At 41.0% G+C, this 22417-nt stretch overlaps 1 protein-coding gene across 20 annotated transcripts in view; it reads right to left on the reverse strand.

Annotated features, from left to right (window-relative positions):
- Nucleotides 1–14580: 14580 nt before the first annotated feature.
- ANK2 (ankyrin 2) overlaps nt 14581–22417 on the reverse strand; it is a 240916-nt gene continuing 233079 nt past the window's right edge. For 15 of the 20 annotated variants that reach the window (XM_067735248.1, XM_067735265.1, XM_067735257.1 and 12 more), the window contains 2 exons: nt 20011–20102; nt 14581–16836 (listed from right to left, as the gene is read on the reverse strand). In XM_067735248.1, the coding sequence (XP_067591349.1) occupies nt 16653–16836; nt 20011–20102 (276 nt within the window). In that variant the 3' untranslated portion in view covers nt 14581–16652. The remainder of the gene's footprint in view (nt 16837–20010; nt 20103–22417) is intronic. The other 5 variants (XM_067735254.1, XM_067735252.1, XM_067735251.1 and 2 more) reach the window with 1 other exon arrangement.

The following is a 22417-nucleotide window of genomic DNA, read 5'->3' on the forward strand; positions in this document are numbered from 1 at the left end:
AATTGCAGCTTTATTTTAATAAACCCTGTCCTTGGTAATTATATCCTACTTTTCCAATAATGTTCTTATTTTCAAAAAGTTTGCTCTTGGTAACACCATCAGGATTTTCTTTTCTTTTCCGCGTTTGCCAGGCTCTCCTTCCTGCACCACACAGCACAGCTTTCTGTGTCTCCTGTCTGTGACCCTTCAACGCATTCTACCCAGCGCTTTCCTAATCAAATATCTGCTGTGGCTGCCCAGGGCTAACCCCATAACATCCAAACTCCACAGCCTGGATTAAGACTTTCGGTAATTTAATTTTAAAAAACCTTTTCAGATTTACTTCTCATCATTCCCCAAAACCAGCTTCCACTGTCACGAATACTGGTCTATTAGTACCCTTTGAACATGCCGCCCACAAGTCCTCCTCTCTGGCTCTCTTACATTCCTCTGGGCTCCTCTCTACCTACCCTCTCTACCTACCGAGGAATAGTAGGTGAAATTTTTGGCCTTAAGGTTGGGGAGGAAGAGATAATGGAATGTATTTGGAGGAAATAGCAGATTCTAGTCAAGTTCGTTTTAAGTTAGGCTAGAAAACGCCATGGGGAGGTGGGAGGCATCGCCAGCAGCTATGGCGATGGGGGCGGGGAGAGATTAGCGCAGAGATCAACAGCCATTGCAATCAACAGATTACAATGCTTTTATGGTAACAAAATATTGCTGAAATAACAAGGTATGGGATGCAATTGCATGAGTATATGCCTTGGAAAAGCTCCCAAGAAGGTCATTTTCTTAAAGACAAAACTATGAATTGCCAGCCAGATGCAATTAATGACATTTTATTAGACATTTGGGTTGCCTTTCATTGCACGAGTTCCCAGCATGATGGAGCAGTTGTTATAAATGTGGCCTCTGGCGTCAGAGCTCTCACAGCCTGGCCCTACCCTTCCTGGCTGAGAGACCTTGGGCAAGTTACCTCACCCTCGTCTTCTGCAAAATGGGAGCGTTAACTGCAGACACCTCAAATGGAATGTTGTGTACAAGCAAAGTGCTTAGAACAGTATCTGGCTCATAAGAAGCTCTCCATAACTGTTAGCTTTTTAAGAAGGAATAGAATAGTATTTAAACAGAGTTTGGCTTAAATAAGGTTTGTTTATTTAATGGTTAAACGTTAACGTGGCTAATTTCTAACTGAGTCCCTGTAGTCACTGAGTCTATCTGCAAGTTAAAATCACAGCTTGTGAGAGCTGGCAGAGGTCTTAGAGTCTTCCAGTCCACAACTCGTCCCCATGTCTAATAAAATGTCATTAAATGCATCTGGCTGGCAATTCACAGTTTTGTCTTTACAGAAAATGACTTTCTCGGAAGCTTTTCCAAGGTATATACTCATGCAATTGCATCCCATACCTTGTTATTTCAGGAATATTTTGCCACTTCCCGGTAAAACTGAGATCTGGAAAAGTTCAGCAACTTTTCCAGTCGCAAAGCTCCTGAGCTGGGCGATTCCCACTCTTATTGGGGCAGCTACCACCTGGAGCTGTATGGCAAATGACCCATCGTCTGCTGCCCTCTAGTGGCAAGTTGGAGAAATCCTCTTATGTACAATGATAGCTAAGAAAACTGTACTAATGATAGTACAGTGGACCCCTGAATATGGGACGACAGGGGTTAGGGGTGCTAACCTTACAAGCAGGTGAAAATTCGGGGATATCTTGTAGTCGGCCCTCAGGATCTGCGGTTCCATATCCACAGTTCCCAGCTGAGGATCGTGAGGTACTGTACTGTTTACTATGGAAAAAAATCTGTAACTAAGTGGACCCTCACAGTACAAACCTGTGTTGTTCAAGGATCAACTGTATAACAAGAACTGCTTATTTGTAGAGGGCTCAACAGGCATGGACCAAAGTCTCTCTGTGTTGTCTCTATAATGAAGTGAAAGTTAAACCTACTAGACGTTGGTATTATTTATGTTTATAAGTAGCTAAAATTCTTTCCACACAAATAATATAAGGGATTATTCCTCTTTTATATACAGATCTCCCTCAGCATAGAACGGGGTTACATCCTGATAAACCCACTGTAAGTTGAAAATATTGTAAGTCAAAAATTTAATACACATAACCGACAGAACATCATAGCTGAGTCTAGCCTATATGCTCAGAATACTTACATTTGCTTAAAGTTGGGTAAAATCATCTACCACACAGCCTGTTTTATAATCAAGTGTTGACTATCTCATGCAATTGAATTCTGCACTGAAAGTAAAAAAACAGAATGTTTGTATGGGGACAGAATGGTTGTAAGTGTATCAGTTGTTTACCTTCATGATCACATGGGTGATGAGAGCTGTGGTTGCAGCCACTGCCCAGCATCATGAGAGAGTGTGGTACCACATATCGCTAGCCTGGGAAAAGATCCAAACTCAAAATTCCACATATGGTCTCTACTGAATGCATGTCAATTTCACACCATTGCAAAATTAAATGATGATAAGTCTGAGACTGTATTTACATTTCCCTGTTTCATGTACCTCCCCATTTGTTTAAAATTAAAGTGTTGTTTATGTATTAACAATAGCTCTTTATCGGTATCTATTTCTACTTGGGCTTAATCACCTACTGAATAACTAGATCCTCTCTCTCAAATAGCATGTGGTTTTTTAAAAAGGAAGAAAGAAATTAAACACAGCCAGAGGCTACTGGGTTAGTCTCTCGTACATACAACCTGGGGAACAACTGCCAACAGATTCACACATTCCCACCAACACATATATATTAAGTTCTACACAGATGTGGGCATACTATACCCCTTCCTCTGGACTTTACTTATTCATACTTATTCATATAAGACGTACTTGAAGATAACAGCTACATACTCTTCCAGTATGCATCCTATTATGGATATAAAATTTGTCTCCAGGTTTTTTTTTTTTGAAGGTACAATATTTTCCTTTCCCATGGAGACCATCAAAAAAATCCCTTAAGGTAAAACTGCTGAGTCAAAGGATTTGTACGTATTTAATTCTGAAAGGCATTACTTTGTAAATTATTTTTTATTCCCACTGGCATATAGGTACCCCATTTTCCCACACTTGGGCTAATACTTGGTCTTAATGAAAATTCTAAGAGTGTCCAAATTGATAGGTTTAAAAATGGCATATTATTGTTTTATTTTATGATGTCTAATTGTAGGTGAGACGGGGCTATTTTCTCAGGTAAACAAGTCATTTGAATTTCTTCCTATACCTGTGTGAAGTCTGTCCGTATCCTTTGCTGTTTTCATGTTAGGTTGTTGACATATGCAGTCTCTTTATATAATCAGTAAATTCATATTTTTTCATTTATATTTTAATTTTGCTTATGTTTTTTCTGTGTGCAAATTTAAAATATTTATATCATCAAATGTATGGGTTTTGTTCCACCTGGGCTTCTGGGTTTTTTCTTTTTTTTTTTTTTTTCCCGCGGTCCGCGGGCCTCTCACCGTTGTGGCCTCTCCCGTTGCGGAGCACAGGCTCCGGACGAGCAGGCTCAGCGGCCATGGCTCACGGGCCCAGCCGCTCCGCGGCATGTGGGATCTTCCCAGACCGGGGCACGAACCCGCGTCCCCTGCATCGGCAGGTGGACTCTCAACCACTGCGCCACCAGGAAAGCCCCTGGGTTTTTTCTTGACTACAAATATCTTCCCTATTGAAGGTAATAAAAAATTTTGCTACTGCTTTCTTTTATTATTTTTATGGTTTCTTTAAAAACTTTTACATTTGATTAATTGAGTTATCTATAATTTGCTTTAGTGAAGGGAACAAATAGGGATTTAGCTTTATTTCATCCCCCAAATAACTAGTCATTTGACCCAACACTATATAGAATAGTCTGCTCTTTTCTGCTTGATTTGAAGGGCTACATTGATCATATACCAAATTTCAATTTATTTTCGATCAATTTCTCTTTCTGGATTTCCCATTCTATTTCATTGCTCTTGCTGTCACTTACTACACTCATATTAAACTATTTTAGAAACAGTAGCTTAAAATACATTTTAATATCCAGTTGGGCTACCTTGTTACAAACATTCCTTTTTTTTAGCCCCTAGAATCTTGATTAATTTCACATGCTTGTTTTTGTCATACAAACTCAAATTAAAATCCTATAAGAAATTTTATTGTGATCATATTAGGAAATAAATTAATGGAAAATTGACATCTTTACAATATTTTATAATTATATACAAGATAGTATATCTATCCAATTATTTAAGTAAAGCCATTAAACATTTTTTAATAGGTCCTGTACATTTCTTTTTAAATTTATAACTAGGAATTTAATCTCTTTTGTTGCTATTATAAATTATACGTATTTTTTCTTCCATTTTTATTTTTAATTTGGAGATTTCATATATTAAGGAAAGTTATGGATTTTCTATGTTAATCTTGAAAAGAGTGACAAAATTGTTGACTAATTTTTCTTTCGGTCTGTCTCTGGTTTTCCTGTTTCACATATTACCTGCATAAATTGATGTTTTCTACTTCTTTTCCAGGTTTTATGCTTTAATTTCTTTGTTTTTATTCAAACTTGCATTGACTAATACTTCTTGATCAATTCTGGGCAGTAATGGAAATAATGGACTTTTTTGTCTTGTTCAGAGTTTTAAAATAGGAATGCTCCCATTGTTCAAGGTTAAAAAGGATGAATTACGGTGTAAGGGGCACATGTCCCCTCCTTAGTGCCCTTAATTCATTAGAAAATAATCTGGGTTACAAGGCAAAAAAGCAATGAAATAAAAGTTATTTTCTATGAAGTACAAATTTTGCTTAAAATTGCTACATCATCTGTGAACTACGAAAAGTAAATTCTTTCTATTTGCAGTATATGCGTAACAAACAAAAGAATCCTCTATTGCACATTCTTTCTGTTCTTATGCTTTAAATAACTTAATGAATGTATTAATTTTGAAACTTCTACATGCGAGGATTCATAAATATTCCAGAAATAATATCACCTTGCAAAGAGACAAGCTTGGATACAAATGAAAATTTGCTATTTGAAACAACCTGGATAGACTTGGAGGGTATTAATGCTGGGTGAAATAAGTGCAACAGAAAAAGACAAATACTGTATGATATCACTTATACATGGAGTCTAAAGAATACAACAAACTAGTGAATAAAACAAAAAAGAAGCAGACCCACAGATAGAGAGAACAAGTTGTTACCAGTGGGCAGAGAGAAGCGGGGAGGGGCAAGATAGGAGAAGGGGATTAAGAGGTATAAACTATTAGGCATAAATCAAGCTATAGGAATACATTGTACAACACAGGGACTATGGTAAATATTTTATAATAACTGTAAATGGAACATAACCTTTAATATTCTGAATCACTATATTGTATGCCTGTAACTTATAACATTGTATATCAACTATACGTCAATAAAAAAATTTTCATTAAAAAAAGCCATGGGGGATGGGGGGGAAGAAAAGAGAAAGAAATGCTTTCACTGGTGATAAAGGAAATCGTACATTGGGACCCACAAAATAGAGGCCGCCCCAGTGGTCTGGCCCATGTCACAAATCTGTCAGCTGCCACATCCAGGAAGCACATCACTGTCAAGGAATCCTAATGTACCAATCACAACCCTCCAACTTAGGTTCAACTAGCTTACCTGACCCTAGAAAATAAGGCCTGCTTGCCTTATAAGGAAATCCTCCACCTCCTCGCCAATCATGCCCTGATTCGGAGTTGTCTCCTCTAATGCTCTGTGAAACTCGCTCTTGTCCCAAACCCCTCAGGAAGAGCGCCCCACCTCTTGGGAGGCACTGCATTCCTTCAATCCACTGGTTGTTTTCCCCTTGAATAAAGAATATCAAACTCGTTTGATATTAAAACTGAATTATTTTATTTTTGTCATATGATGCTGGTGATGTAGAGGGCTAGCACAAGGCGGTTGAGGAGAAGCATGTGGTTTTGTGTGGTGTGCAGTCAGAGAGAAGGTTTTCTCTATTACTGCAAAAGCCGTGCTCAAATGGGCATGACTTAAACGTGCTCACCAAATTTATTTGAACATTTGTTAAGGACGTGCTGTTTATACGTGCACATGTATCATGCGATCATTTTAAGGAAGAATATATCTCTTCTGACTTCTTAAAAAGATACAAAATTCAAGACTGGAGGGGCTTCCCTGGTGGCGCAGTGGTTAAGAATCCTCTTGCCAATGCAGGGGACGCAGGTTCGAGCCCTGGTCCGGGAAGATCCCACATGCCGCGAAGCAACTAAGCCCGTGTGCCACAACTGCTGAGCCTGCGTTCTAGAGCCCGCGAGCCACAACTACTGAAGCCCACACACCTAGAGCCTGTGCTCCACAACAAGAGAAGCCACTGCAATGAGAAGCCCACACACCGCAACGAAGAGTAGCCCCTGCTCGCCACAACTAGAGAAAACCCGGGCAGCAATGAAGACCCAACGCAGCCAATAAATAAATAAATAAATAAATGTTAAAAGAAAAAAAAATCAAGACTGCATGCTACATTTTAGCAAATGCCTCTTGCCCAACTATGGGTTTGTCTCTTTCACTTTTCAATATGCGTAATATATTAACAGCTATTAGTAATGAGCCACTTTCATCTTGGAATGAAGCCACTTAGTCATAGTTTATTATTTTTAAAAATGTGTGCCAAATTATATTTGCTATTTTAGTTGTGATTTTTGCATAGCTATACCTTAGTAAAACTGGTCTATGAGGTTTTTTTGTTGTTATTGTTATTTTGGATGTTTTTTGGTCACATTTTGTCCAGTTTTGGTACCAAAGATATACTTGCTTTGTTAAAAAAAAACTAATGGGAAATTTTCTTTTCTCCCAGGGCCCTGTGGCAGTTTAAATGGTATTGGAATTGTCTGTTTACTGAAAGCTTAATATAATCCATCTGTGACAGCACCAAGGTCTGGAGCTTTCTTGTGGGCTTAAGTCTTTGGCTACTTTCTCAATATCTTCCATGGTTATTGGGTGTGTTAATCAGTGCTCTCCCGAAAAACAGAACCAATAGGATATACATAAATAGATAGAAATGAGAAGGAAAGGGGGTCAGGGCACAACCTTTAAAAGAATGACGCAGCCATTGACGGGTTAGAACCAATTAGATCCAAAATGGTGAAAAATTCAGCTTCCAGTGGACCTTGAGCTTCACTACACGTTCATTGCAATACATCAGCATCTAAATGACACGCCCACAGGAACCATGACCGCCCCAGGCCGACCATAAAAGGCCAAAAAGTGGGTAGTTGCCCAATTCCTCAAAATCCTCGCCCCTTCCCCAAAATAGTTGGAATAGTCCTCCCATGCACTAGCCTATGAAATTACCCACTCTTAAACACTGACCACCCCTGCAGCCCAGGCCACTCTCGCCTTCTGAGACAGACTACATTCCGCCTATGGAGTGTATATCTCTCTAAATAAACCTGCTTTTACTTCACTATGGCTGCTCTTGAATTCATTCCTACATGAAGCCAAGGACCCTCCTTTGGCAGCCCATCCCAGGGACTCACCTGCGACCTGAGACATGACCAGCCTTTCGCGCCCCATTCCCTGTAAGAGATTCATTGTGAGGAATTGGCTTACACAGTTATGGCGGCTGCGAAAGCCCCACGGTCTGCTGTCTGCAAGCTGGAGGCCCACGGAAGCCGGTGGTGGAGTTCCAGTGCAAACCCGAAGGCCCGGGAACCAGGTGGTCCGTTGTATAAGTTCCAGGCCAAGTCCCGAGGCCCGAGAACCAAGAGCAGAAGATAAACGTTCCAGCTAAAGAACACTCGCCCTTTCTTTGTCTTTTGTTCTGTTCAAGCCTTTAATGGCATGCACGATCCTCACCTGCGTTGTTGAGGCGGTGTCTTCTTTACTTCGTCTACTCATCAAATGCTACCCTCTACTGGAAACAGCTGCACAGGCACCCAGAAGTAATGTACCAGCTCTCTGGTCATCCCTTAGCACAATCAAATTGACAGGCAAAATTAACCATCACTTTGGGGTTTACCTTTACTATCTCTTCTGTGATCAATTTTTAAACAAAATCATCTCTTTTATTCAGGTTTCTGCATTTACTTACATAAAATTAGGTAACATTTTCTTATAATTATTTCCTCCCTGATTATCTTCCTAAAGAGATTCTGCTCCTCATTCCTCTGTGTGCGTGCGTGTGCGTGCGTGTGTGCGTGTGCGTGCGCGCGCGCGCGTACTGGCGAGGTGGAGGGGCCAGGCGGGGGGAGGGTGCGGATTCCTCACCCTAAGGAGCAACCCTCCAACACCAGCTGGATGGGGTCGATTCTGACACTGTACTCGGAGACAGTATCAGATCCCACAGGTTCAGGGCTCAGTCTTACAAGACTGTCCCCTCCCCTACCCGCCCCCCCTTCAGACACCAGTCAAAAGGCCAGGTTGTTACCTGTGTTTCTGCACACCAGCTATAGAGTTTCCAGTGACCCCCTCGCTGGGTTCAATTCATCTGCCAAAGCAGCTCATAGAACTCAGAGAAACATTGTACTTACTAGATCGCGGGTTTATTATAAAAGGATATATAACTCAGGAAGAGCCAGATGGAAGAGCTGCACAGGGCAAGGTGTGGGGAAAGGAGCTTCCAAGTCCTCTCTCTCCTAGCGCCCACTCTCCCCACATCTCCAAGTGTTCATTCACCCATCCAGAAGCTTTCCAAACCCCAGCCATTTGGGGTTTTATGGAGGCCTCATTACGCAGGTGTGATTGACTAAATCACTGGCTGTTGGTAATTAACCTCCAGCGCCCGCCTCTCCCTGGAAATTGGGGGGGTGGGGTGGTGGACGCAATATTCCACCCCTCTGTTCACGGTTGGTTCCCCTGGCATCCAGTCCCCATCCTTAAGTGCTTTCCAAAAGTCACTGCATTAACATAAACTTAGGTGTAGTGGAAAGGGTTTGTTAAGAATAGCAAGACATCTATTTCACGTTTGTGGCTCTGAAGCCATGTGAGGAACTGAGGAAAAGAGACCAAATATTATAACAAAAGATGCTCCCATTGCTTTTGTCCCTCAGGAAATTCCCAGGGTTTTAGGAATTCCATGCCAGAAACCAAGACCAAATATATTTCTTATTATAAATCACAATATCACACTCCCCCATTCTCTTTCTTACTATTGCACATTTCTGCTTTCTCTGACTTCTTGTTTATGTTAGTGGCAATTATCTATGTTATTGTTTCAAAAGACAGCTCTCAGATTTTGCGTTTTTACTGTTTTTTTATTGTAATTAATAAATTGATTCTTGAAGGTTTGTATTTATCTCAATATATATTACACGTGGCATACTCTCTAAGTTTGCCACAGGCCTTACTAGTTCTTGTTTTCTTTGCCCAGATAACTCACACATTGTTTTCCTGTCTGGCCACTCTAGGCATAAGAATTATGACCCTTAGTTTAAGGCTTTTAGTTTTCCTTTGACCTATGCTTAGACATATCCCGTAGTTTCTAACGCATTGAGTTTGTAGATTTTTTTGAAGCCAGACTTGAAGGAGGAATTTGAAAGAGGAAACTGGGGAAGCATACGCAGGGAGAGAGAGAGAGAGCATTGGTTGCCAGGACCGGAGGATAAATTTGTTTTCTCAGAAACTGGGAGAAACCTGAAAGTGTGCCTAGGCGGGAGAGAGAGCCAGTAGAGAGCATAACTGGTGAAAACAGTAAGGGCTGGCGTGCATGTGGATATGAATAATTTGGGAGGTAGGAAGAGGACAAGCATTTGTGATGGTTAATTTTATGCATCAACTTGACTGGGCCCTGGATGGTCAAGCGTTGTTCTGAGTGTGTCTCTGAGAGCATTTCGGGATGAGATTAACAATTGACTTGGTTGGCTGAGGAAAGCCAATTGCCCTTTCCAGCGTGGGTGGGTGGGCCTCATCCAATCAGTTGAAAGGCTGACTAGAACACGAAGGCTGACCCTCCCTTGAGTAAGAGGGACCTTCTTCTGCTTGACTGCCTTGAGTTGGGGCATGGATCTTCTCCTGCCTTCAAACTCGGGCTGAGACCTTGCCTCTTAGATCTGGAGCCTGCTGGCTCTTGGACCGAAGCTATACCATCCTGGATCTCAGCTTGCTGACTGCAGATCCTGATACTGCTTGGCCTCTAAAATCACATGAGCCAATTCCTTTTCATAAGTTTCTATTCATGCATACATCCTACTGTTTCTGTTTCTCTGTAGAACCCTGACCAATACAGCACTGAAGTAATTAATGCCCATTGACAACTAATTTCTTATAAAACAGAGTCAAGGTCATCGGCTGAGTATGAAGCATGTGAGGAAGAGAAAGTCGGTTTTGGGAGAGATTTTGCAGAAGGATAGAGTGAGGATGGTACTGAACAGGGCTTATTTCCTTATAAGTAAGGTAACAAGGTATTTCTCTAGAAGAAACTTAAATTTTAATTATTTGTGAAATTATTGGTTCCGTATGTGTCTGCTGCAAGATTATAAACTCAAGGGTAGGGACTATGTGTTTCAAAGATGGAGCATGGTTTGCTATTGGAGTCATCTGCTTGGGTTCTTATCCTAGCTTTGCTGTTTTTCAACTGCACGATCTTGAGTGAATTACCCAAGTTTTTTGTCCCTCAATTTCCTCATCTATATATACTTCATAGGATTTGGTAGAAATTAAAGAAGTTTCAAGGGCACTTTCAACGGCGACTGGCAATGGTAAAAAGTCATGATCATCTTGGCCTCAATCTACCCTAAGTACTTAGCAAAATGTCTGGAACAGAGTAGGTCTTGAGTGCGTGAGTGACTGAATGGATGAAGACTGTTATTCTGTGGCTCAGCCCCTGTGTTGCTGCTGCTCTAGTCTACATTCTTCCCCGCAGGCAGGGGAAGATGCTCAGAACTATATTTTTTGGAATCCCTTTCCAGTGGCGTTATGTGATACATTCTGCCAACGATAAGTGTCTGCCTGATGTTTGAAAGGGAAAGAAAAGGAAACAAATTATTTGTCAAGGGGCAGCTGGGGAGCGTGCCTGGACTTTGGCAGAAGACAGAGGAGGGTTTTGTGCACTCATGTCCGGGCAAGCACACACTTCTTGCTGCAAAGAGCCCAACCCATCAGTGGCTGCTTGGAGTTCTGAATTCTGATTTCTGCACTTAAGAAGTTTCTTCAAAGTAGCATCGGCTTCCTTGCCTTCACTCTTCTGACTCTTCCAACATTTGTGTAAGCATCTAATTCCCTGCATTAAATCCTTCCCTACTTAAAATACCTAGTGGGCTTTGTTTTTTTGGACTAAACCCAATTGTGGGTGGAGTTGTGTCCTCCAAAAACTCATATGTTGAAGCACTAACCTTCATTTTGTCAAAATGTGACTGTAGTTGGAAACAGAGCCTTTAAAGAGGTGTTTAGTTTAAAATGAGGCCAGTTGGGTGGGCCTGATGGAATCTGACTGGTCCTAATAAGAAGATATTTGGACGTACAAAGAGACACAGGGATGCACACACACAGAAGAAAGACCACGTGAGGGCATAGGGAGAAGACGGTCTTGTGCAAGCCGAAGAGAAAGAGAAAGGCCTCAGAAGAATCCAATCTGCTGACACCTTGATCTCAGATCTCTGGCCTCCAGAACTGTGAGAAAATTCATTTCGGCTGTTTAAGCCATCTAGTATGTAGTGTTTTGTTATGGCAGTCCTAGGAAACTAACATACCAATCTAAAGGCTAACGGCATTGTTGGAAGAACAGACTCTCCAAATTGTTCCTCTGACTTTTTGGGGTGAGAGAGTGGGTGGCCAGGGGAGGTGTTTCTCTAAGGTATCAAATATTTGTGAGTCACTTGGAAAATACACACAAAGTCCACCTCATCCAGAAGTTGCTGCTAGACTAGTGTCACGTAAACCCTATATCGTGGCCTGGAGGAGGGCTGAGCTCTGATCAACACCCAAGACAAACTGGCAGGATGTGGATTTCACGCTGACATTGTAATTCAATTGTTTCTGCACAACCGCAAAGGCAGCTGTTGTGTTCAGATCCACCTCCAGTCCAGCCCAGGGCCCTGCCAGCACTTCTCTTTGCAGCAGCTAAGCTGGACGTAGGGGAGTTTGGGTGGCTTTATCTAATTCGCTAGTTTCGAAAGCGGAAAAGAAAGAAAACCCGAGATAGAGTATGTGTGGGAAGTTTGAAAAAGGACTGGAGACCAGAACTGTGCGCTAAGAGCCTGATGAGAAGAAGAGGTCCTGAAGAATCCTTCCCCAGAAGGGGAAGTGAATCAAAGGGCTTAACTGACAAGCATGTTCTGCGAGTCCCTGAGAGGAAGCAGCTAACTTTATTTTCTAACCTAGAGGGCTAACCCCTTCAATACCAATCCAGAGGCTCACTCCTCCCCAAAGAAGTGGAAGGTCACAAATACGGGTCCATACCTAATGGCCTCCAAGGACACATAGGCCACCGCGGCACTTCTGGATTAAAGGGGGTGACAAATGGGGCAGGACTTGCTGCCCTTCCCTGGGTCTGGTAAGGCCAGAGGGTTCTGAGGCAAGTACAGTCAGCCCTCCTTATTCGAAGTTCTGCATTCTTGGATTCAACCAATCGTGGATCAGTTTTTCACCTACTGAATCCCTGGATGCAGAACACGCGGGTTTGGAGGGCTGACTCTACTACACAATTTTATACGAGGGACTTGAGCATCCACGGATTTTGGGTTCCGCAGGGGGTCTGGAAGCAGCCCCCGTGGATAATGAGGGATGACTGTATTATCCTCTCTTGTTTTACTGATAAGGGAATTGTGTTCCAGTGGGTAAACTTTCACAAAGTCACATAAATATCAACATAGCTGGATTGATTCCAGTCCAGTCTTTTCCAAGATCATCTGTTTAACCCTTGTGTCATATTGCCTCATGGAAATATTTCAAGGATATATTAACTGAGCATTTCTAGTGATTGAAGATATCTGTTGAAGTACTGCAAATACCACTGTCAAGTATCTCTGGCTACCATACATAACAGCTCTACCCAAAATATATTTATGTGTATCGTTTACTCCATACCTTGGAGCTAATCCAAAGCAAGGGAGTACTTCTTTTTTTTCCCAGGAGTATAACAGAAAAAAAATATTTTAACTTGTGTGCAGGAGTTGGGTGGGAATGTTTTTCTTAAGGTCTTTAAAAGATTTTCTTAAATGTTTTATTCTTAGAGTGAGAAAAAGTTGTATTACATATTTACATAGGTGATTCATTCCAAGATTGTAATTCTAGCTTTAATTAGATCAGAAACAGAAAGCATACCTTAACTGAAGGAAGGACAGTGTAGTTTTTAAGCAGGGAGTGGTGACTGAAGACAGACTTGTTCAAACAGCTTTTTTTTTTTATAACATAATGAAAACAAGCAGACCATCTTTATGAATTAAGAAAAACTTGTAGTGATTTTGGTTCTCATTAAATATTTGTTTAGCTTCCCTTTATCTGTTTTATTCATGTGCTTGTCTACTTGCCCACACCCAGACCTTCCGTGATGACATAAATGACACAGGCATCTCAAGTTCAAGTTTGTTTCAATGTGCCTGTATTTAATTTGCAACTCTTTATGAGACGTGCATAATCTTCCCTCAGTCTGGAGGGCTCCCCCCAACTTCACATCTTAAATATATTTCTGTAAAAGGTCATATGAATCACTGTTCCTTTTTTTTACTGGGGTTTGCACACCACATAATTAAACATGGGAAGACACTGAACATTCTCTGATGCTTTAATCTCCTTAATTCAAACTCAAGGCAATGGAAGCTCAGAGTTCCTGTCAATAGAAAGCACAGCACGTGAAACAAATGGGAGGAAGAGGGATGGTCACACAGACACCCCCACTCTGGAAAAAAAATTTTTTTGACTCTCTTTTCTTTGAAATATTTCAAGCATAACTGGTACTTTAATTTTGGAAGGTCTTGTAAATCATCCAGGCAGATAAGCCAGATCCAGTGAGTTTCCTATCTCATACTAGATAAGATTTAAATAAAACTTAATTTTTAAACCATGTCTTTCTGTTCTGTTTTTGCAGTAAAAAATGCTATAGCAGCACTAAAGGGAGTTTTCAAAAAGCAAAACCCAAAATAGTCTCCAAACAAAACTGATTCCAGTTTTGCATATTCTTGCCCTGTCTTTATTTCTATTAACGGATCCATTTCATTTCTAATTCTCAGTCAATGAGAGAGAACTAAAACCCCAGAGCTAAACACTGCTCCCAAAGGCAGAAGGTGTTTCCTGAGAGCCATGACCTTACAGGAGAGAAGTGAATCCGGGGTCCTTCTCTGTGCTGCCCACCCCTGGATCCCCTCTCCTCATGTCCTCCAAGCCCACAAGTTCCTACTTCTCATTTACTAGTGATCCCAAAACGAAATCTTTGTTTTTCTCCCTTTGCATAACGATCGCAATGAAAGTTCTTTGAGGGCAGGGATACAATCTTTCTGTTTCTCCCAGTGCTTAAACAGTGTTGGGCATAGAGCATATTCAGTTACCAAATAAAGAGAACAAAGGCAAGCTGCTTTTCTTTTGGCTTCACGTCTATTTCATCTCTTTAATAACGTCTCACCTCCTGAAATCACAGGTGAGTTCTAAAGAAGAACAAATCACTGTTGCCACACTTGACACTTGTACATTTTATTTAATTAAATCAGCCATTGTACACATTGCAGCTATGTATTGTTAGTGTTGTATTTTTTTCCATTAACTAATACATGCCCTCATAGATATATTCAATTAGTGTTATCACCATGGGAACAAGATGCTGATTCATCAACTGAAAATTCACTTCTTCTCACATTATTCAAGTTTTCTGATTACACAGCAAAAATCAAAATCAAAAAAAGGTGATTAACCATTATGTTGTTACACAGACATCATCTGCACTGCAAATAACACAACAGAAATGCTTTTCTTGAGCTCCAGTGAAGGTGTAGAGAAGGAGGCCATGGTATGTCCAAAATGTTTCACCGTTGGCCTCCTTCGTTTTGGCGGCCAAAGATGCTTTCTTTCCTATCCAGCTGCCAAACGTGCTAGCATTCAAGGCTTAGGAGATCTGGCTTGTGGGAAACCTCCCTCCCAGGAAATCTTCTCTCTTGGCAAAATTACTTGAAATGATGAAATGCCATTGTTTGTCATCTTTGTTTTTGACATTCAGAACAATGAGTCATTTTTGCACAACAGGAAAAGACCAGATAGAATTCGAAAATGTTTAATCCCTGGAGGATAGACTCTGGTTTTCAAAATTTTTTAATTTCATCTTCATTGAATATACTTTTCTTTAACAAATAACTGATTCAAAATGTATACCGTTTATATGAATATATTTGTGAATATATATATATATGTTAAAATGCTACACAGCTTCCACCACTAGAGGAATAAGGAATAGGACATGGAAATCACTCAGATGATTAAAGTCCCTTCTTTGAAACAAACAAACAGGAAAGTGCACAAATGCACTTCAGGGTTTCCAAGGGAGTTTGGATTTCAAATAAATAAACCCAAAATTTTAACCCAAACCAAAATTTTCAGGATTTCTCAATCTCGTCTGCAAGCTAAAAAACAGACCTAGCTGAAAAGTGAAAAGTGCTTGCTCAGGGTAAAAAGAATGAAAACCATCAATGTGATTAGAAGATGGGTTTGAACTGTGGTTTGATTCTTAAATGCTACATGCAGGTATTAGAGAAGATATAAACCTGGAAGAAAAAAATGAAAGAAACCACTCCAACACGGTGAAGGAGTTTAACCGTTTGTGTAGGGGGCAAATCTTGTTTCCAATGAATTATCTACAGTGCAGTGGCCAGGAGAAAGTACCACCAATAAGACAGCGTGGTTTGCTAAAGCAGCAATGAAAACTGGAAAACTACAGTAGTTATAGCTTTTTAAAGTACCCTGCCAACATGTCCCAAATCTAAAGGACCTGAAGATGCTAGACAGCTGCAGGATGCCACTGCTGGCAACTGAATACCTCACCGCTTCACCTCGTTGCCACTTCTCCCTTCCTCCCCTCCCTCAGTGGCTGCTGGAGAGTCATAAATCACAGCTGGCCAGCACCAGCAATAAGTGCTTAGTTAGGACAGTTCTTCAAGGTTATGAACCCATCTTTCACTAGGAGCCAGGGCTACTCTGGAAGTTCTAAGGACATGGTAGGTCTGAAGTGCTTCTTTTGCAGGAGAACTGTATTACGTTCGATTGTGTTAGCAATATCTTAGTGAACCATTGTTCAGCAATTCCTAGAGGCCTTTTATTCCGTGATGCCCAGTGTAGTTACGACAGGCAGTGGTTTTAATATGTTGTTCGTCTGAGCATTTTAGCTATATATATTGTACACGGGTATCTCTTTGAAGGATTCCTAGGTATCGTCATTTGAAGAGGTCTGCAGGTGAAGTTCTTCTGTTCAATGGATTTTCATGGAGCTTGTGCAGAAGCCAAGAAGAATAATGGAGGTGGCCAGGTCCCAGGTGAGCACAGACACAACAAAGGAGTGGATACAGCATCCAGGATGAAGGATGCTATCTTTGGTCACAAATTAGCTTACAGTTAAAGAGGATGGGGAAAAACTCAAAAATGCAGTGTATATGCTAAGGGTGGAAATCCCATTCATCAAGCCAGTTAGTTCACTCCTCTAATGAAACGGGAAGTTGCATATCGAGTGAATGTGTGGTTTCTGGTGTGAGAATTGGACAGCCTCTCATTTGGCCTCTTGCTTCAAGTCCTCCTTGCAGAAATGCCGAAGGAGTCGCTTGAGGTCATGCTGGAGGTCGTCCTGGTCTAGTGCTTCTGGGACATCCTCCAGGTGCTCCAGGTAAATGCGTTTTCCATGCTGGTCCTTCACCACAGCCCTCTTCTGGGTTCTAGCTTTACTCATTGTTGTCCTGGAGGAAAACAGACAAGAGAACATTATATTCTTTCTTCACTGCTAAAAGGCAGCCACTACCTTTGGTATAAGAGTACCCATGATACGAAAGTACTGCTTATTGCCTTAACCTCTAGATATTTCTACACTGGGCTATTAGTAGGACAAGTACAGCCATCTTTTCCCCTCTTCTTTTTAAACATGGTTCTCCTATGTTTAATGACTGAAATGACTCATGAGATTTTTAAAAAGTATTTTGGAACAAGGAGGTTTTTTAAAACCTTTAGGAAATATTTCAAATAAATGAAACCGTGCTTTCATATGATTCCATCAGAAAGTAATTAACCACACAATCATTCATGTTTTGATTAGGAAAGAACGTGGCTCCTCCTGAAATAGCGATTCCATACGTAATTTCTGACAGGCTAAGAAAAACAGTTTTTGATTTAATTTATTTAAAATACCTTAGCTGCCAGCTTAATCCTTAGAGTACTACCTAGCTCAAACTTCCCGAAAATGTCCTAAGAGAACTTTTCCACGGGATATAGGTCTTTAAAAACTGGAATAATATTCTATCAGCATAAAGGCAGGTGACTACCAGCAAGAATTGCAGGTTGGCCCAGGCCTCTGACGCTTCATCCGGAGACAGTGGGGAAGGGAGAGGGAAAGGAAAAAACCCGAGAGACACATCCTTCCTCTGTCTTCCCAGCACGCAAGTACTGACCCACTTTATACCTCCTACAGCTACTCAACAGTGTACTGATTTCTTGGCCCGTCATCAGACTGGCCATTACTTGAGAAAAGCGGCTCTGACGTACTATTACGTCGGTACTATTATTTTCCTGCATCCTTTCTTGAAAATGATTATACTGTGATTTGTTCCCTCTCAGTTCTTCTCCCTCTCTACTTGTTTATGTATTTACTTTTGGTTCCATTGGATTTTCGTGGCTGCGCGCAGGCTCTTCTCTAGTTGTGCCGAGCGGGGGCTACTCTTCGTTGTGGAGCATGGGCTCTAGGCGTGCGGGCTTCAGTAGCTGTGGCGCACGGGCTTAGTTGCTCCGCGGCATGTGGGATCTTCCCGGACCAGGGCTCGAACCCATGTCCCCTGCATTGGCGGGCGGATTCTCAACCACTGCGCCACCAGGGAAGTCCCTTCCTCTCTACTGGTAAATATAATTCTTCATTCTGCAAATATGTGGTGAACGTGCCTTATGGGCCAGGTACTATTATTATAATAACAAGTAAGGAAACTGGATCTCAGAGAATTTAAGCAGTGCTCCAAATAAAAAATAATCCAGTTACTACGCAGCGGGGCCAAAAGTCAAAGACTCCAGAGCTTGAATCTGTAACCACGACGCCATGCAGCCTTGCTTTACACTGCCATCAGAAGGATCAGTTTTCGTAGCTTCACCCAGCATTTTCCTTATAGATTCCTAGTGTCCAGAAGCTGGGGGCTCTGCCCATAGGCTGCCCTTGGCATTACTCTACCTTCCAACACCTCTATGCATTTCTTAAGATCACCTTGACTTTTAAAAAATGGCTGACTTCAGCCAGAACTCTTCTGGCTTTCCTTTGGACATCTTGTCTCCTACCTTCTTTCGTGTTTTCTTACCTCCCCTTTCCTTTGATTCTACATGAATTATTTTGTATCTGAAAGCAAACTTAAATTTGTTCCTTTTGATAAAAAGGTCCAATTTGGTTTCAGTGGTTGAAATCAGATTATGTTTTCTAACTATTCAGCATCCACATATATTTTTTTCTCCCCAAAGGCAAATATCTGACTATCGCTGCCAAGAGCTAGTAAAAACCTCTATGGCATTAGTGTCGGGGGATAAGCTTCTATCATAGGACATTCCCTGGTGTTTTGTGCTCACACATGTAGACGCATATATTTATGAATACGCATATGTATATGACTCAAGCAGCGGGTATGATCAAATGTCTTCAGCAACATATAAGATAAAGTGTTGCAGATCACAAATAGACTTCCATGACTAAGTAGCTGTGGAACTGGATTGAGATGTCTATATCCCTAGCTTCGCAACTCACCAGCTGTCATTGCGAATTTTGGATTAATTGATCTCTAAATCTATTCCCATGTGAAGATCTCATGATGCTAGGGTGTCTGTGGTTTATGTGGTTCCATATGAATGATGGAGTAAAAGACTTAAAAAGTTCAGAGTATAAGAAGCACTTTATCCTTAATTCATATATAGCATTTTTAAAGTTCTGTGAGCAATTACTCTCTTTTACATTCCTAGCTGGGGCTGTTTTTCACATGTGGTTGGAGGGTGGAATCGTGACAGAACCTTTAATTTCACTGTTCTAATTATTATGCTCTACAGGCTAAACATAGCTTTGTAGAGTACTATAAATGACAATCTTTCTCTTCTTTTCAATGGAGTGAAAAGCACAACAGTAACTTCAATTTCCATTGTGTTTTTTCACTGCAAAGCTGAGAACATTCTGTCAATCCTCACAGTGCTGCTAGAGGCCCAGAGAGAGGTGAGGGTACAGACCAAGGCAACAGTGCCGAAGTTTACACATCAAATAGGTGATGGGGATGGGGGTGGACTGGAAAGCCTCATAGCTGGTCCCTGTTCATATGCACAAATACGAGCTGCTTACTGCTTTTAGGATACTTTCTTAACTTATTAAAGCCCCTGGTTTCAGCCTCGCTAGGTGCATTGGGGTTCAAACCTCATGTTATTTGCCACTCACGCTCATGTTATGTGCCACTCACATGCAGAGTCATGAAGCAGCTTGTTTAAAACAAAAACAAACAAAAACACCATGTGCCGTTCAAAGGAATGATTACCAAGAGCTGAAGGCAGCTGGTCACAAGATTAGTTTGTGAGCAATTGATTAGATTCCTCTTACTGTGCTGGGCAATGGAATATCCCAGCTGCTTGGCCTCAACGAAATTGATGACTCACTGAAACCCAGGGAGCGACTGTGTAAATAGTTGTCTGACTATCATCATGCCTTAGTATTACATTTAAAGCATCAAGAGGACACTTCAGGGATGACACAGCGACAGATGTACCACTTGACAAGTCTTACAATGCAGGGAGAGTCTGCAGTTTCCAAGGGGTTTTAAGGTAGATGCAGGGGCTCTATTTTTCTTTTCTCAAAATTGGAAAACTTTTTAAAGGTGTTAGTTGGCAAAGCATCACCCCATGCTAACCCAAACCTTCTAAGTATTGATCCATCCTCCTTCAGGATTTCATTCTCTACTAAACTGGGGGAGTGGACTTTCATGTGGCTACCTGTGTAACTCAGAGCCTGAAGTAAGAAAAAAAAGAAAAGAAGACAAAACCCATCATAAACCATAGACTGTAACATAACCTATTATTCTGCTTAACGAATAGTATAAAAAAACATGCTTGAAAGGATAAAGAAAACCAATTCTTCGGGGCAGATCTAATTATTGAGTTTTATTTAGCAAGTCTGTTAAATTTCTCCCATTTGTGAGGGAGATTTGTTCTACTGATAATTATTTTACAATTCTTGCAAACTATACTGGTTGACTTCTACTTTCGTGCTTGCCTTACCTGCATCCTTTCTGCAGTGAAGACTCTAATAACAAATACAATGAATAATGACCAGAGGCAAAAACAAGGAACGGACAAATAAGGCCCAAAGTGTATAATCAGATAATACATCTTTTGATTGTCCAAGGTCACCAGTTGTCAAAATGTGAAGAACTAAAAGTATTTAAAATAAGGTATGCTCTTAATATCCCAATGCATTCATATATAATCTCAATGCACATTGTGGGTATAAAAGAGGACATACATGTAACATTTAACTTCAAAATGTTTCAATAGCAAAGAATGTCTCAAAGATGTTTGCACATGCCCGCCATCCCTTAGGTGAAACCTTTGGCACCAGATGTGTTTTAGATTTCAGATTTTTTTTCCTTTTGGATTTTAGAAAGGTAATATGATGTATATACTGTATATTCTAATAGCTCAGATAGGATAGGGACAGCATCCTGTAATCAAAGCCATTGATATATCAATAGCAAAACATGAACATTCACTCTTGTAGAATAAAAAAGACTGCCAAGTCATTACAGCCCCATGTCAGTTCACATTAAGTTTTATTGCCAAATTAGCTTGCTACTAACTTATAAAACTTGTTTTGGTTTTCAGAATGTTGGGATTTTTTTTTTTTTAAGATATGGAAATTTATTTCAGATGATCTTCACCAGCACCATAAATTCCATTCCCTGGATCAAAATTCTTATACCAACATTTTGATATCTTCAGTGTTCCAAATCCAGAATTCAAAATAGAAAATTGTGACATTTTATTCAAATTGGCTGCTCATTTATTGAAAAGACCTAGAATGTGTAGTTTGAAAAACATTCTAGACAATAAGCAGCAGCCTGAAACCCTCTTTTAACTGGTGATCTAGAAACAAAATATTTAATATTATATAAAATAAGCCAATTCATTTTTAATTGCCAAATGCTAATATAAGGTTATCAATTATGGCATTTGTAGCATTACAAATCTATTAGTTGTGGGGGTTTTATTAATTTTTATTGGAGTACGGTCGCTTTACAATGTTGTATTAGCCTCCACTGCACAACAAAATGAATCAGCATATACACGTACAGATATCCCCTCCCTTTTGTTTTTGTGTTTTTTTTTTGCGGTGCGCGGGTCTCTCACTGTTGTGGCCTCTCCCGTTACGGAGCACAGGCTCCGGACGCGCAGGCTCAACGGACATGGCTCATGGGCCCAGCCGCTCCGCGGCATGTGGGATCTTCCCGGACCGGGGCACGAACCCGTGTCCCCTGCATCGGCAGGCGGACTCTCAACCACTACGCCACCAGGGAAGCCCTATCCCCTCCCTTTTGGACTTCCCTCCCATTTAAGTTACCACAGTGCACTAGGTGAGCTCCAGAATGTTGGGATTTTTGAATTGTAATAAGTGTTTGTGGATGTCACTGTGGACCTGTTTCCTAATTATTGAAAATCAGAACTTAACTAATAAAAGATACCCGAATTTTCTTTAATGCCTATCGTTGGAAATATCTGAGAATATTAGCTAGCAAAGATAATGTACAATACCTATTTCTTTCCCTTACTAATTGGGAGTGCAAGTCACTTCTGGGACTTTTAGGCAAGATGTACAATCATGTCCCGACTTCAGAGATTCTGATTCTCATTGAGCTGAAGCGAATCCTGGTCATATGGATTTTTTTTTTTTTTTTTTTTTTTGCGGTATGCGGGCCTCTCACTGTTGTGGCCTCTCCCGTTGCGGAGCACAGGCTCCGGACGCGCAGGCTCAGCGGCCATGGCTCATGGGCCTAGCCGCTCCGCGGCATGTGGGATCCTTCTGGACCGGGGCACGAACCCGCGTCCCCTGCATCGGCAGGCGGACTCTCAACCACTGTGCTACCAGGGAAGCCCCGTATGGATTTTTTTAAAGCTTTTAAGGTGGCACAAATGAACACAATAAGTTGAGTAAAATATTATTTCACTGTATACATTATTCAAACAGGAATTCTATTCTCTTGAATTATTCTGCATCCTTCCATGAATACATGTATGGAATGACACAATGATAAATGATTTTCTTCTCAA

Source organism: Pseudorca crassidens, chromosome 4, assembly GCF_039906515.1.
Source record: "Pseudorca crassidens isolate mPseCra1 chromosome 4, mPseCra1.hap1, whole genome shotgun sequence".
Classification (NCBI taxonomy): Eukaryota; Metazoa; Chordata; class Mammalia; order Artiodactyla; family Delphinidae; genus Pseudorca; species Pseudorca crassidens.